This window comes from Papaver somniferum, chromosome 5 (assembly GCF_003573695.1).
Source record: "Papaver somniferum cultivar HN1 chromosome 5, ASM357369v1, whole genome shotgun sequence".
NCBI lineage: Eukaryota > Viridiplantae > Streptophyta > Magnoliopsida > Ranunculales > Papaveraceae > Papaver > Papaver somniferum.
Genome location: NC_039362.1, coordinates 32639226 through 32654349, shown reverse-complemented (window position 1 = coordinate 32654349; position 15124 = coordinate 32639226). Strand labels below are relative to the sequence as shown.

The window sequence follows — 15124 nt, the reverse complement described above, 5'->3', positions numbered from 1 at the left end:
CAGGATAGCTCACGTCTGGTTTTTTCAATGACCATGTTATGCAGAATGATGCAAGTCAGCATAATCTTGTTTATTTATTGAAGATCAAAAAAGCGTATCGTCCCAGCTATGACGGCGAACTACCTTTTCAGTATGTCAAAAGCGCGTTCAACATCCTTTCTGCATTTCATTTGTTAGGTGTTAAAGTACTTCTTATCCTTCGAAGTCGTCGATCCAAAACCTGTCTGACTATATGCTTGAACCATAGTTGACCACTCTGGATAGATTCCATCTGCTAGATAATAACCCTGAGTGTAGTCATGGTCGTTGATGGTGAAATTACAGTGCGGCGCGATACGAATGCCATGTCCAGTGCATGCAATCAAGACTACCTAGCTTTCCTGGAAAACCCCTCGCGGTGTTTTTTGCAGCGATTCTTTGAGCATCTTCCTGAGTAGGCTTTCTTAAAAAGGTTGGACCAAAATGCTCGACTATTCTTTCGCAAAACAATTTGAGACACCCAAAGGCGGTTGTTTTCCCAATACGAATGTAATCGTCTGTGGAATCCGCTGGTACCCCGTAACATAGTATACGAAGGACGACGGTGACCTTTTGTTCGGGACTATAGCCTCGTACATGTCGTGCATCATACTGATAATTAAATAAAGGTTGTACCTGACAAAGCTCGGTAATAATCCTTTGCGTCACGTTGCGGCCCATGCAGATTCGTCCCTGAAAATCCCCTTCGGAATAGACATAATCATGAATAAAATAACTTTGGAAATTATGGTAATTATGCATCATCTTATCGTGGTAAAATGTCGATCTCTCCACGTCCATCTTCTAGACATAACTTCATGTGGCTCTAAAGACTTTGGCATGATCCCGGTTTGTAATTGCAACATAAAATTTCCGTCTCCTTCTATCTTGAATTGCATCTTCATCTATTTGACGCAAAATCTCCATATACATATCTTCCTCTTCTTCATACAATATTTCATCCATCTCCGTATCTTCCTCAGAAGAACCAAAATCAGGATTCATGGTTGAAAATCCAAAACGATAGAAATTAAGAAAAGATTGATCAGATGAAAGATTGTTATGAATTTGTGAGATGAAACTCAAAAAATACTTGGGGTAAGAACCAGCCGTTCCGGGAACCGTTGAAAAATAATCGTTCGAGATCTTAGTTAACTCGCGAGCGATTTGTATACACTCGTCGGTGTTTCTTCTAAGCCAGCTGGCGTTTTCCTTTTATCCGTGTGTTTGATGATCAACCGCGCATTCATTCACACACGTGGCTCAAAAGAAAATTTTTGTTGATCCATAGGAATTTCAAAAAAAAACAAAAAAAAAAAACCGAGCCATCTGCAATCGTGGATAATCAAAACTCCGATATACATACACGCCACGCCACACGACTTCAATGATATTCGTATCTTTGTTCACCTACAGAAAACGGTCGGTGAACAAAAAAAGGGTGACATGTGAGTCCACGTGTCAAGTTGGTTTTTATTGGGTCCCGCCTTTTTCCAGGATTGGAAATCCCCAACCAACAAGAACAGAACAGGGTGGGTGTGATTAGAAGAAAATCTTCAGACATAATATTGTGGCTGTTAACTGAATGGCTGCTTTATTGTGTTGCAGTAGTAGTACCAAACTTCTTCTTCCCTTGTCCATAAAATCTAATTCACTCCCACTTATTATCAGTAATAGTAATATCTCATCAAATACTTCATTGCTTTCTAGGGTTTCATTTCAACCCTCCAAGACATCAAGGATTAATAATAATATTAGATGCCAAGCTCAAAACTCATTGGATTCAACTGTCTATAAAGGAATTTACGGGCCATGGTCTGTCGATTCTACAGATGTGCGCGAGGTTCGTTAATTCGATTCTCTCCTAATTTATGCAATTTTCTTTTGTGAATTTAGTATTTCAATTTCTACATAAGTTCTCGGCAAAAAATTGTGATTCTTGATAGACTTTATATATTGAATGTTGTTGTTTACATATGGATACTGCAGGTGATACTATATAGGTCAGGGTTAGTGACAGCTGCTGCAACATTTGTAATTGGTGGCTCAACTGCATTTTTACCTGATGATTATTTCTTAACCAATGTATTGAAACAAAATCTTGATGTGTTCTATGCACTTGGAGCTGGAGGGTTAGGGTTGTCTTTGTTCTTAATTCATATTTACGTTACTGAGATTAAACGTACCCTTCAAGTGTTATGGGCTATTGGAGTTCTTGGTTCCATAGTGGCCTCTTTAAGGCTTGCAGAACCGGTTGGTGAGAGCTTGCCACAATATGTTGTTGATCACTCCATGGCTGTTTGGTTTATAGGGCCTCTCTTTGCTGCTTTGACAGGACTCGTCTTCAAGGAAGGTAAGGTGTTAACCATGATTGTTGAACGGAAGTGCGTCAAGATGTATGGTTGGGTTCAGTAATATATTCCTACATATTCGACTTATTGGGTCAAGTTCACTTCATAGTACCAGTACTATAATGTTTTCAAGTGGTTCTTATTTCTCTTCATTATCATGTATTCATGTCATGGAAACAGGGCTTTGTTATGGAAAGTTAGAAGCAGGCATTCTGACATTTATTATTCCGTCAGTACTTCTTGGGCACCTGGTAACTCCTTCCAGAACAAGTTATTGTTATACTTTGAACAATTAAATCTTCTGTTGTTATACAGTTCATAGTTGTATCATCCGTAGTGTAGTTTGTACAAAACTTCGGAAAAATATTGTGCTAACCTTTCCGCAAAATACAGACAGGTTTGATGGATGACGGATTGAAACTCAGCCTACTGGGTATCTGGATGGTTCTATTCAGCATTTTTGCAGCAAGAAAGTTCACCCAACCCATCAAGGTATTTGATTTCAGCTGTGGCATTGCTTGCATCTCGTTGAGTTTGTTTCATTGTTATTCCAATTCATATCTTTCATAACCAATCTTGTTTTCTTCTTTTTTTTCACTCAAGGATGATATTGGTGATAAATCTGTGTTCATATTTAACGCCCTCCCTGAGAAGGAAAAGAAGGATTTGCTTGAGAAACTTGGACAAGCAGATTTGATGCAAGACATTGACTAGACAATAACTAGTAAGTATATATGTAGAACTGTAGGGCACTGGCACTGTTATCTTAAGCAGCGGTGCTGAAAAATTGTACCGAACTAGGTCCACTAGTCATATATATATATATATATATATATATATATATATTATTATCTGGCATTCCTAAGCAAATGATGTATATTTTTGGTCTAAATAAAACCCTCAGAATAGAAGACCCGTTGGAATGCATTTGTCTATTTTCGATACTTCTTTATACGTAAGATGGGTGCTTGCAGCTTTTGCCTTGTCAGAGATAAGAAAAAGTTAAGACTCCATCCTATGTTGTGCTGTCATGTAATCTCTCCTTGATGTTTTATTGGTCGTTAGTCACATAAAACTCCTGCAGTGCCCGTGAATATAGTCACGGGTATAAAGCCTATAATTTTGTCCTCCAATTTTTTTATTTATGAAAAGGCAAGTCTTCTGTTGTTTTTAATTTTTGGATCTTTGGTGGAAGAGATCACTACCTGATCTAACTGACTCTGTTTACCTCTCTACTAGTAAAAGGTAGTAGTTGATTTTCTTATCTTTGTCCTAGTAGGATCGAGATAGACATTCTACAATATCATCATTATTTGATGATTTATAATTTTCTCATCTTTGTCCTAGTTTTGCTGTTTTTATGAATTTATTGGATCTGTGATCCAAATTTATACACTTCTGCTACGTCAAACAATGTCAGACACAGGATATGCAAATTTCAAAAGTACATTTTAAAGCACATGGACCTTTGCAGGGGCACGCCTCTGTGTTACCATGTCCTGCGTCCGTGTCCATGCAACATTGTTGGAGGGGTGGCAAAAAGGGGTGTCAGCTACTGTGGTTTCCACTCCTGAAATGTTGAAGGATATGCTGGCAAAGGTGAAAATGAATCTTGACAATTTTAAGTGCTTGACGTTAGATGAAGCAGATCGATTGGTAGATTTGGGGTTTGAAGATGACATAAGTGTTTGATCACTTTAAAGCACAGAGGCAAATTCTTCTTTTTTTCCGCCACCATGCACACAAAGATCCAGAACTTCCCTAAAAGTGTTCTTGCTAAATCGGTTAATGTTAGTCTGGACGCCATACAAGAAGAAGAATATGTGAAGTTGGAGTCTAAAAATGTTCACCTTCTTGAGTGCCTTCAAAAGAAAGCCTTCAGAAGAACTTTCATCAGAGCATAAACTCTGTATTGTTGGCAAAAGTTGTTCTTAAACTAGTAGTCCCTTGACTGTTAACAAGTCTTTTGGGGTAAACATATGAACCCCTGGTTGAGCTTCAGACGCGTCAGGCAAGTTATTGAAGAGACTATTTTGGCTCTGGTGGCTAGTGTGTTTCCACCTTTCTTGTACAGTTTAAAAATTCTAGTTGGATCTCTTTTTCTTTGGTTTATATAATGAGGAAGGATCCCTTGACACTTTTATTATCACATTATCTCACACGTTGGACGTTATTTTTGTGGATAAAAATCAAACCGTAACGGATTTGAAGCTAATATTTTAAGGATGTGTTCCTCTTACCAAGTTCTACGCCTACCAAAAATGAGCTTATTCCGAAATATAAAACCTCACAATTTACCGGTCTTAATTTCGACGGCCAGAAATCCGCAGATTTTTGGCGACTCATTTTCAAAGTAGTAGATGATGGTGTTATACGTCTCGGAATATGCTCATTTTCGGTAGGAAAGTAGAGCTATGTAATGGTAACATATCTCCAAAGTATTAGCTTCAAATCCGCTACGGTTTGGTTTTAATTCATAAAAATGACGTCCAACGTGTGAGATAGTGTGAAAATAAAAGTGTGAGGGGATCCTCCTCTTATATGATTTCGAAGTACTTTTATCAAGGTATGCATGAACTATGAAGTATTGATTGGGGAATTATTTTGACTTCCTGTGTGAATGCCTACTTGTAATAGCTTACATATATGCTTATATTATGTCTACATTTGTATTGATGACGTTTTGAATCAAAGTTTTGATTGAATAAAAGAAGATGATTATTTACAGACAGGATACTCAGAGTCTCAGACACGCTCATCACATGATATTCATGACTCTTACAGACTCACGTGTGTTGCACACAATTAAGGTTACAGCAACCATCTCAAATGAACATACATACCAGATGACGCAAACGACATCTTGAGGCAGAATATAACGCAGCAGAACGCCGCAGATCACATGAAATTCAACCACCAAACAGGTCAGATGGCTAAGGCTCCAAACGGAGGAGGCAATTATGGCAATTAGCACAAGCACAACCACCAACCCAGCACAAGTTATGCCATTAATGGACAAGTCCAGCTTCATCGTATCTAAACATCCAGATGAACTGCCAGGTCCACTTTTTGATGTATGGGTGTTGCTAAGAGACCTTCCCGTAGTTAACCATGAGTAGTAGCGGCAGGGCAAGAGAGATGTTGATGGCTGGGATATGTTGCACTGGTATAGGATGGTGGATGACCTTACTTAAAACGCTTCAAATCTTCCAGCCTGAGACAACAATCTAGTAACAGCTGGAGAGTCAAACATTGAATCCACTGGTCAGCCGGATTTTGCTTCTTGCAAACAATGATACTTATTAAGGAAATTAGTATAAGGGCTATATGCTATTCTCTCAAGGAACTAAAATAGAGAGACGCATCATACCTATGAGTTCTGAACAAAATCAGAGGTGTCAGATGTCGTAAAGGGTCACTTCATGACAGTTTACTGTGCTAGGAGAGGCCGTTACCACTCACAAACTCTCTTGCAAAAACAATATGACCAGAAAAGGCACCTTCCAAACACGGCTCTCAACAGTTGTGGGCATAAAGGCGTTGTAAGCGGGAGAGCATCACTTTCCGACAGATCAGACAGCTGAACTCTGCCTCAATAATGATGTTGGCATGACGTAATTTTTACAAATTTATCTCGTTTAGAGTATCTGTTTTTTGTCCTGTACAACATCCCTTGTTAGAAAAGCATATTTTGGACAAAAATGAAATTTAGGACTGCAAACCTTCGAAACGCTTCTTTCTTACAGTCAAGCTGCGGTTGCTTTATGGCTCTTCTCTCCATCTTCCTGACTTCCTGAATTTTCACCACTGTTCCCCAGCACTCCAACCAGCTTTCTTTCTAACCCCTTTCTTATTCATATCTTCTCTCACTTTCTCTGCTTTTTCCCACAATCCCATGGAATTTAACATATTAGCCATCAAAATATAGTATCCGTCGTTCTTGGGATCTAATTCTATAGCCCGCTTTGCTACCCGTTCGGCCATCTCAACATCGTTATGGGTTCTGCAACAACCAAGAAGAGATCCCCATACACCCCCATCAGGAACAATCGGCATTGACAGAACTAAATTTTCAGCCTCGTGTAGATACCCTGCTCGGCCCAGAAGATCAACCATACAAGCATAGTGTTTCAAAGTTGGTTGAATTGCATAACGTTCCATCCTACTGAATATATCCTTTCCTGCTTCGACAAGACCTGCATGAGTACATGCCAACAGGACTGCGAGGAAGCTCAGTCCATTAGGTCTTGCACCCGAATCTTCCATCTGTTGGAACAGCTCCACTGCAGCATTTGCATCTCCATGAATTCCATACCCTGAGATCATCACATTCCATGAAATAACATCTCTTTTAGGCATGGAATCAAATATTTCTCTTGATAGCTGAAGTTCCCCGCATTTAACATACATATCAACTAGAGAAGTAACAAGAGATAAATCAAACTCCAAACCCATTTCTTTGATGTAACTATGAACTCTTTTGCCATGCTCTAATGCTGCTTGATGAGAGCAAGCTGACAGAACGGTTTTCAACGTCACTGAATTAGGTTTGACGTCAGCTGAAATCATCTGTTCGAACAGCGATATAGCCTCATTTGAATGTCCACTATGAGTATAAGCAGTAATCAATGTGTTCCACGTGACAATGTCTTTCTGCACCCTACGGAACAGTCTATTCGCGGCTGTTAGATTTTTACATCTTCCATACATTCCCACAAGTGAATTTGCAACTGAAATGTTTGCATCCTTCCCATTTTTAATTGCATAGCAGTGAACAGAGCGTCCTATCAATGCTGATTCAGAACATGACGACAGCACTAAAACTAGACTGTCCTTGTTAGCTTCCACTCTTAATTGTTGCATTTCCCTGAAAAGCTCAAAGCACTTTGTTTCCAACCCTAACTTACTGTACCCTGATATCATATGGTTCCAAGAGTCTACATCCCGTTCAAACAGTCTATCAAAGAGATTTTCCGCTATATTTAAACAGCCAAACTTGCTGTACATAGAAATGAGAGAATTAATAACCATTTTACTTAACTTAAAACCTCTCCTAATGATCATGCCATGAAAAGCTTTGCCTTCACTAACCTTCTTAGAGTTCCCAAGGCCTGAAATAATGCAACTAATAATGATTTCATCAGGATCAATTTCTGATTTCTGCATTGCCCAAAATAAATCTAAGCATTCACGTATGCGACCTTTTTTTGCATAAACACCAATAATTGTTGTCATTGAAATAAGATCTTTGTCATCCAATTCAAGGAAAGAACTAGCGGCATCTTCAGTAGTTCCACACTTGGAATACATTGACAACAACGATGACTTCACAAATTGAGAATACCCACTTCCTGTTTTAACCATATAACCATGTATACATCTACCACTTAACACATAACCCAAATTCCCACAAGCTTTCATCCCACCATCAATAGTCCTGACGTTTGGCTTCTCACCATCTCCGACACCAACTTTATGCATTTCTCTAAAACAATCCAACCCTTTCTCAAATTCATCATTTTGAACATACCCATTAATAAGAGCTGTCCAAGAAACAACATCCCTCACAGTCATCTCATCAAACATGTTCTCCGCATCCCCCAACTCATTACACTTGCAATACATATAAACAAAAGAAGATCCAATTGCAACATAATATCTTAAAAGCCCAAACTTCAAACCAAAACAATGAATAATTCGACCAAACTCAATATCTGAAAGCTCGGCACAAGCCGTAACTATCATTGGTATTGTAAAAGGGTTGGGAAGGATGGATGAAAAATGCATTTTTGAAAAATGCTCAAGTGTGTTTTTGTAATCTCCATCAGAGAAATGAGACTTAATAATTGAGTTCCATAAGAATGTGTCTTTATATCCATTAAAAGAATTGAAAACTTGACTTGATACATTTGGTTTGTTTAAAGATGAGTAAAGAGAGATTAGTTTTGAGGTTATGAAAATGTTATTGGGATTACCACTTGTGATTATAAATGAATGATACTTGACAAGTGTTTTGATATCTATACTAAAGCTCGATAAGAATTGATCAATGAGATTGGTAAGGTGGTTGGTTTGATGAGAAGGTGGTGGTGGTGCTGATGAATGGAAATACAGTGGTGGAATTGAGAATGAGAGCCTCTTGTGAAGGCGATTCATAGTTGTGAGACCCATACCCAGAGATAGACAACATTCTAAAGAAAAAGAGGCTTTGAAAATATAACATATTTTAAGCGGACATAAACAAGTCAGAGAACTTAATAACAAGAACTGTTTTTCCTATTATAACTTATATTCCATATAACAAAATGCAACTAATTGGCAGAATCGAATTGAGCAAATTCACAAAACAATGCAAAAGGTTTTTCCAGACGGATCATAGCCAAAAAAACAAAGGATGCAAGCCATCTAGTTGAACACAAAAAGAGCTTGATGGTGAATTATTTGTCAAAAGAAGAGCTTGATGTTCTATCACATAGCAACTATTAAGATCTCATGCTCCTGGTTTTAACTCCGCCTTCATTTCCATTACTCACTGGCTCCTTTGACCTCATGCTCCTGGTTCTCACTCCACTTTCTGTACAGACATGATCCATGGTTTTCCTTCTCTTGGATGCCCGCTTTGCGTTAGTCTCACTTGTAGGAGTCTGCAAGTTTTTCTTTCCACGTGTACGAGTTCCTAAATTCATTTTACCATCTTTTGCATTGTCATTCACCTCATCATGTTTATCACCTGCATCAGTAACTTTGTTTTGTTTCTTTTGCTCATGCTTCTTAACCGGAGTGTGAAAGGTTTCTGTTTCACTTTTAGTAGTTGCAGCTTTTAGTACATCTTTTGCATTCTCATTCATCCCATCAGGTTTGTCACCAGAATCATTTACTTTGGTTCGTTTCTTGCTTTGCTCAAGCTTGATATCAACTGCACTTTCCTCAATTTCTTTTTCAACTTCTGCTACTTCAGAATCTTCGCTTACGGTTTCAGCGTCTTCTAGCACATCCTCAGCCATCTCTTCTGAGGCATTCTCTTCACTTATTTCTGGATTCTCCTCCGTCTCATCAATATTCTCATCTGGCTTAGACTGAAGAGATTCAATCACATCCATCAACTCTCTATTAACCTGACAATGTAAGAAAAAGGTTCAGCAGACAAGTAAGTATACATGAAAAAGAGTTTTGCAGGGCCCAGCACCAAAAATTGAGCTTGCAGTATGCAGATAGTGTCAAGATCTACCCTATGTCCTATGGAAACCGCAATCGAGATATGCACTGTACCTGAGGGTTTTGAACAAAATCAGAGATGTCATTCGGACAAGAGGGACACTTCATGACAGTTTTTTGTGCTCGGAGCGTCCGTCTCCCCTGACAAGTTCTTTGCTTCACAAATTCCTGGCCAGAAAAGGCACCTTCCAAACACGGCTTGCAAAAGTTGTGAGCACAAGGGGTTGTAAGCGGAAGAGTCATCACCTTCCGACAAATCAAACAGCTGAACTCTGCATCATTAGCCAAAGAAACATATTGAACTGAAGTTTTTACACAATTATTTCGGTTCGAATATCTGATGTTTCTCCTGGGCACCACCCTGAATCAGAAAGCATAAGATGGAACTTGAAAGAAAGACATAGGACTACACACCTTTGAGGAGTTTCTCTCTTACAGTCAAGTTTTTTGCTTGCTTTATGGCTCTCCTTGCCCTCTTTCTATCCTCTGCATTTTCACTGTCCATAGGTTTTCTGCTTAATGGAGGACTTCTTTTCCACTTCCAGCAACCTTCTTCCTCCTAACAAACATGAAAACTAAGTTAAATAATGTACAGTTCAACATAGCCAAAAGAATCTAAGAGCTCAGACGGTAAAAAAAACATAAAATACATAACAAAAGTGTCAAAACAACTGTCCTCTTGACTAATGTATTGTACCCAATGTCCTGAGTACGACAAATATCATTTATTATTTTCCTTTTGATCCACAAAAAAACATTAATAGAAAGAAACAGGGTTGGTTAGAGTTCTATCTTGAAAAGGAAGCCACGGCAGCATCGGAGAAAAAAGGGGGTGGAAGGCAAGAAAGCCTACTACAAACTAGTATGTTCACTATCTGAGAAGAATTTGGAACACCAAAATGCTAAAACACAGAAAAGTAACCAAACTCTCAATTATCTCCACACTACAGATAACGACTTGAAATGCAGGTCCTAGTATACCCTTAAGAACTATTGGACTTGATGTAGCTTAACAACAACAGGGCCTTTATCAATGAAGATCCTATCCTATTGTTAATGAAAGTCAGTTACCATCTACAAGATAAAAGAACAAAAGGAAGATAAGAATTTGCTCACATCATAATCCCAAGATGGTTGTTCCTTTCTTTCTGTGATATCAGTTGCCTGCTTTAATTCTTTAATGACAGGTAAAGGTCTAGGGCGGTCACCATGTTCATCGCTGCAATAAAATTGTAGCAGACAAGTAAAAGAATGATCTTTTCAAGAGGAGGTTTTATTAGAAAAATGGAATCACAGAACTGGTTAAAATGTGAAAGCTCATACCTTGTCCATGGTGCAGGTTCGTTATCACATCGCACAAATAAGTATCTACAAACCTTAAAACCCTGAGACAGAAAACCTGATCAGAAGACCTTACAAACCAAGACACACAACTCAATTGACATATATGGATTTTGGAATGTTTAGTAACCAACAGAAAGTAACTAACAAACCTGGATTCCAGTTTTGCGCCAACACTTCTCTATCCTGTAAACTCCATCATACCGAACCCCAGTTTCAGGAGCATAGGAAGAACGCTTCTCTTTGTGGGATCTACAAGGCATAAAGTAAACAAAGGTTAAGCAAATGTAGCATAAACAACAGTTGCCTCAGCAAATTGATAAGACATCAACATAACTCTTTTGACAACTAGGAGCAATCCTGAATGGCAGCTAATGATTTTTAATAACAGGAAAAAAAACACGCAAATGGGACTTTCAAGTAGTTGAAGATGATTCACCCAACAGAAAATAACTATTAAAAACAAAGAATGTCTACCATCGCTTACCTCACCACTCGAACTGGATAACCTTTCTTGCAACTAAGTCGAAGTGCCTCATTCATTTTCTCAAACTTCTGGTCAAAGGACTGGTCCTTATTTGTTCGTTTATTTCCGCTTAAATCTCTACCCCCACTGTCACCATGAACACCAATAAAGAAAAGAAAGAATGCATCAAAATCACATGGCATAAAATCAGAACCTGGTCATCTGAATGTATAACAAAAAAGAGGATGAAAAAGAATCTATTTTCACGGGTAAGAAGAAGCTTGAAAATTGCTTGCTCCGCTTACACCAAATCTTTATAAAGCCAGTACATGAATCGTCAAAACCAGCTAACAGTGTTCACAAGAAAGATAAAAAGTTCTTATAGCGAAAAAATGATAATCAGAGGAGTCGACATGGATACTTGAGATTCATACCTAGGTAGAAAATACCAAACTAGAACCTACCTAAGTCACTAGATTTTAAAAGGAAGTATATGAAGCAAATAAAATTGTGGGCTGAGCTCAAAATACTTGGCCAAGACAACTAATAATGTCAACAGTCTAGATACTACGAGTGAGTTCAAATACAGAACCTTCCAGTGTAGAGGAACCACTCTCCATGATCTTCGTCATCTTTGTAGCCTCCTGAAAGTGCCACTGACTGAGCACCGTGCCCTGATTGTCCAGCGATCCCTGCAACATGAGGAAGGTGGGCACCCCACTGTCTACACTCCATTCTATCCTCCCAAGATTCCCCGACTAACACACCCTGCTTTCTATCTGGATCATTCTCAGCAAGTATAGGCCCAAAATGATCTGGTGCAGTCGTAACAAATATCTTCCCGCTGCAGGCATTAGCCTTTCCAGTTTTCTTTGCTCGTTCAGTCGTGTATGCCTTATCAGGTTTGTTCTGGTTGTGCACAAAATGCTGAACTTTCAATGGACCAACTACATTAGATGATCTTGACATCCTCGCCATTCGAATGGCTATAACAACAGCAGAATTGATACGAGGTTCACTTGCCATCTTGGGAGGAATAGGATTGCGACACTTTGCACAAGTGCGCTTTCCTTGACCAATCCATTTTTGAAAGCATTTTAAGCAAAAATTGTGCCCACATGGTGTCTGAAACAAGAAAACACCCTTAAACAGTCACTAAAACAACAAAAACACCTAACTAAACCCGAAAAAACATCATAAGAATGCAACATGATTCATTTTATCAATCGAATCTAGTTCCCAATCAGAACTACACCGCATCCGTGCAACAAATGTCCATACTTATCAAATAACAAAGCACAATAGATGCAACAACAACAACAATAAAAATCTCAAATTAGAACCACTACTACGTCAAATTAAGACCAAATCAATAAGATCGAGAGGACTTACAGTGACAGGCCTCTCCGGTAACTGCATACAGAAGGAACAATTAAAGTCATCGAAAAGATCAAGAACATCATTATCCCCATCCTTTTTCTTATTGTTCTTATCGTCGCCGTCGCCATCGAGATCTGAACCAGATTTACCTCCTCTACTCAAAAGCTCTTGCCGTTTCTTCGCCTTTTCCTGATCAGTTAGCAATTGATTCGATTCGATCTCACGAATCGCAGCAATTAGGTTACCGCTTTCAACAGGTGGAGCCGCCGGGGATGACAATGGGAGATTGTGGTTTTCGGCATCGCAATCTGGGCATTCCCATTGAAGAGTAGAAGTCAGGGTTTGAGGTGGAGATGTTAAGCAGTTAACATGCCATGGTGTTATGCAAGTTTTGCAAGTAAGGGTTTCTTCTTCTCCTGTGGGTTTCTCTTTACATTTCATACAAATACCATCTCTGTCACAGGGGAGTTGGCTATTGTGCGCCATTTGGGGTGATGGATAAGCAGAGATTTGGGGAGAGGGAAAGACTAAAGAGGGTTTTTTAAGAGAGAGTAAAGAGGGGTTCTGAGAGAGAAAGAGAGAGAGAGGGTATTTGTTTTGGGGAGAAGAAGAGGCGGGGGAATTTATTAAAATCAAACTTTTGAGATTTGGATTTTAAATTTTCCCTCTTCTTTTTTCGGGAAGTACATGTTTTCTTTTTTGGATTTTGATAAAAATTGAATGTTATTTTTTTGTTTTGAGGTATTTTCACTAGAAATTTTGTTTTTATCTTTGGATGCAAAAATAAACATGGGATCAGTAGATATGGTTGCTCGTCAAAGCCTGGTTCAGTAATAATCATCGGACGGACGGACGAACGAACAGACAAACAAAACAAAAAAAGTGACCGAGTAAAATTTATTAAAAAAGTTCAGCATCACTAAAGCAGTGATAGAGAAACCAAAGATAATTTCATGGATGAGTAAATTACAACATATAGTTTTTTTTGTTTTTTTTCCTTTGAAAGAAAGGGTTAAAATTTTGTTAAAAATAAATAAATAAATTTACAAACATGGTCCTAAATCCACCCAATACCTGGTGCTACTGAATTTAACTACAAACATGTGAGGATGTAAAAATAAACATGTGATCAATAGATGTGGTTCTTTGTCAAAGCTTCCTTCGGTAATAATCATCCAAGGAACAAACAGATGAACAACAACAACAAAAACAAAAATTGACGGAGCAAAATTTATTAAAAAGGTTCAGTTTCAATGATGCTATGATATCTTTTATCCAAAAGAAAAATAATATTAGTATGCGCAGTCCAGATTCTTTTTTTCTTTTTTTTCTAAGGAAAAAGCCAATGCCTGATAAGTTCATTGATATGAAATTTTGGTTACACGATCAATTACATCAAAAACAAATGGAAAGAATGTAATACTAATATTGCAGATTTCAAAACTTAAAAAAAAAAATAAATAAATAAATAAAGGAAATTGTATTATTCTTCGTTCCATCAACGAAATTGATATCTTTCTAGTGGTTATGATTTTAAACCATTTTGATTCTTGATCATCAGCATCATATATGTTATATGCTTCCATAGTAGAGAAGTAATAAGCCCAAGTTGGCATCATCACGATCAATACCGGTATTATCATCGTCTTTCATAACGTACTTGATAACAAAGCAGAGGCACCACCGAAAATCGCCAATATAGCTATCATGTAAGAAATCTGGATGGCATTGAGACACCATCATATCTATAAAAACAGAGTGAAAATCGCTAATATTGATGAAACGACGACTTTTTTATTAGGTTTTTACATAAACTAAGAGAAATAACCTTGATTTTCCCGATGATGAAATTAAATTTGGGTAAATCAAGGATTCAGCGATGAAATTGATAGTTTTTTTCTTTTCTTTTATGGGATTAAGGGAGAAAAGAGTGAGAAAGAGAGGATTTTCCCTTGATAATTGATATATATATATATATATGTGCATAGTCCAATCGAATAACAATGACTTGATTTGCACAATAATATGCTCAACTTATTGCTTCTAATCATGTTATTCTAGAGTCGGTTTTTTTCACTCCACATACTCCACCAAAAGGCAAACGGCAAATACCCCCATAAACGTTTAGATCTCTTCTTACTCTTCTTGTTGTTCCATTCCCAGTTCCCACAAAGTTCTTCTAACATCACTTGCAAAATCCCAATTGATTCCAAAATTAATCATGAAATAGAACCAAGCCTCGAAAGTTGTTTTGCAGTGTACAAACATATTAACATTAGTTTCCTCATGAACACTACACAACAAACAATTAACATTGTGGATAAAACCTGCCTTGTATAGATAATCCAAAGTG

General features: G+C 38.0%; 3 protein-coding genes across 4 annotated transcripts; 1 reads left to right on the top strand and 2 right to left on the bottom strand.

Moving 5' to 3' along the window:
- Positions 1–1558: 1558 nt before the first annotated feature.
- On the top strand, positions 1559–3631 carry LOC113281337. Its single transcript, XM_026530045.1, has 5 exons — positions 1559–1861; positions 2008–2371; positions 2550–2620; positions 2763–2861; positions 2973–3631. Exons 1-5 carry the CDS (start codon positions 1604–1606, stop codon positions 3081–3083), a joined length of 903 nt encoding a protein of 300 aa, XP_026385830.1. The 5' UTR covers positions 1559–1603; the 3' UTR covers positions 3084–3631.
- Positions 3632–5051: 1420 nt separating this feature from the next.
- On the bottom strand, positions 5052–8582 carry LOC113281336 (pentatricopeptide repeat-containing protein At4g39952, mitochondrial-like). Of its 2 annotated transcripts, XM_026530044.1 has the most exons (3): positions 6114–8582; positions 5740–6028; positions 5052–5606 (listed from the first exon to the last, which is right to left on the bottom strand). In XM_026530044.1, exon 1 carries the CDS (start codon positions 8538–8540, stop codon positions 6171–6173), a length of 2370 nt encoding a protein of 789 aa, XP_026385829.1. In that variant the 5' UTR covers positions 8541–8582; the 3' UTR covers positions 5052–5606; positions 5740–6028; positions 6114–6170. The 2 variants fall into 2 exon arrangements, with proteins under 2 accessions (XP_026385829.1, XP_026385828.1); XM_026530043.1 differs by having other exon boundaries at positions 5740–8582.
- Positions 8583–8623: 41 nt separating this feature from the next.
- LOC113281334 (E3 ubiquitin-protein ligase ORTHRUS 2-like) lies at positions 8624–13429 on the bottom strand. Its single transcript, XM_026530042.1, has 9 exons — positions 12784–13429; positions 11984–12516; positions 11413–11538; positions 11078–11177; positions 10908–10969; positions 10701–10803; positions 9999–10143; positions 9639–9856; positions 8624–9484 (listed from the first exon to the last, which is right to left on the bottom strand). The coding sequence occupies exons 1-9, from the start codon at positions 13255–13257 to the stop codon at positions 8852–8854; spliced, it is 2394 nt and encodes a 797-aa protein (XP_026385827.1). The 5' UTR covers positions 13258–13429; the 3' UTR covers positions 8624–8851.
- Positions 13430–15124: the final 1695 nt, after the last annotated feature.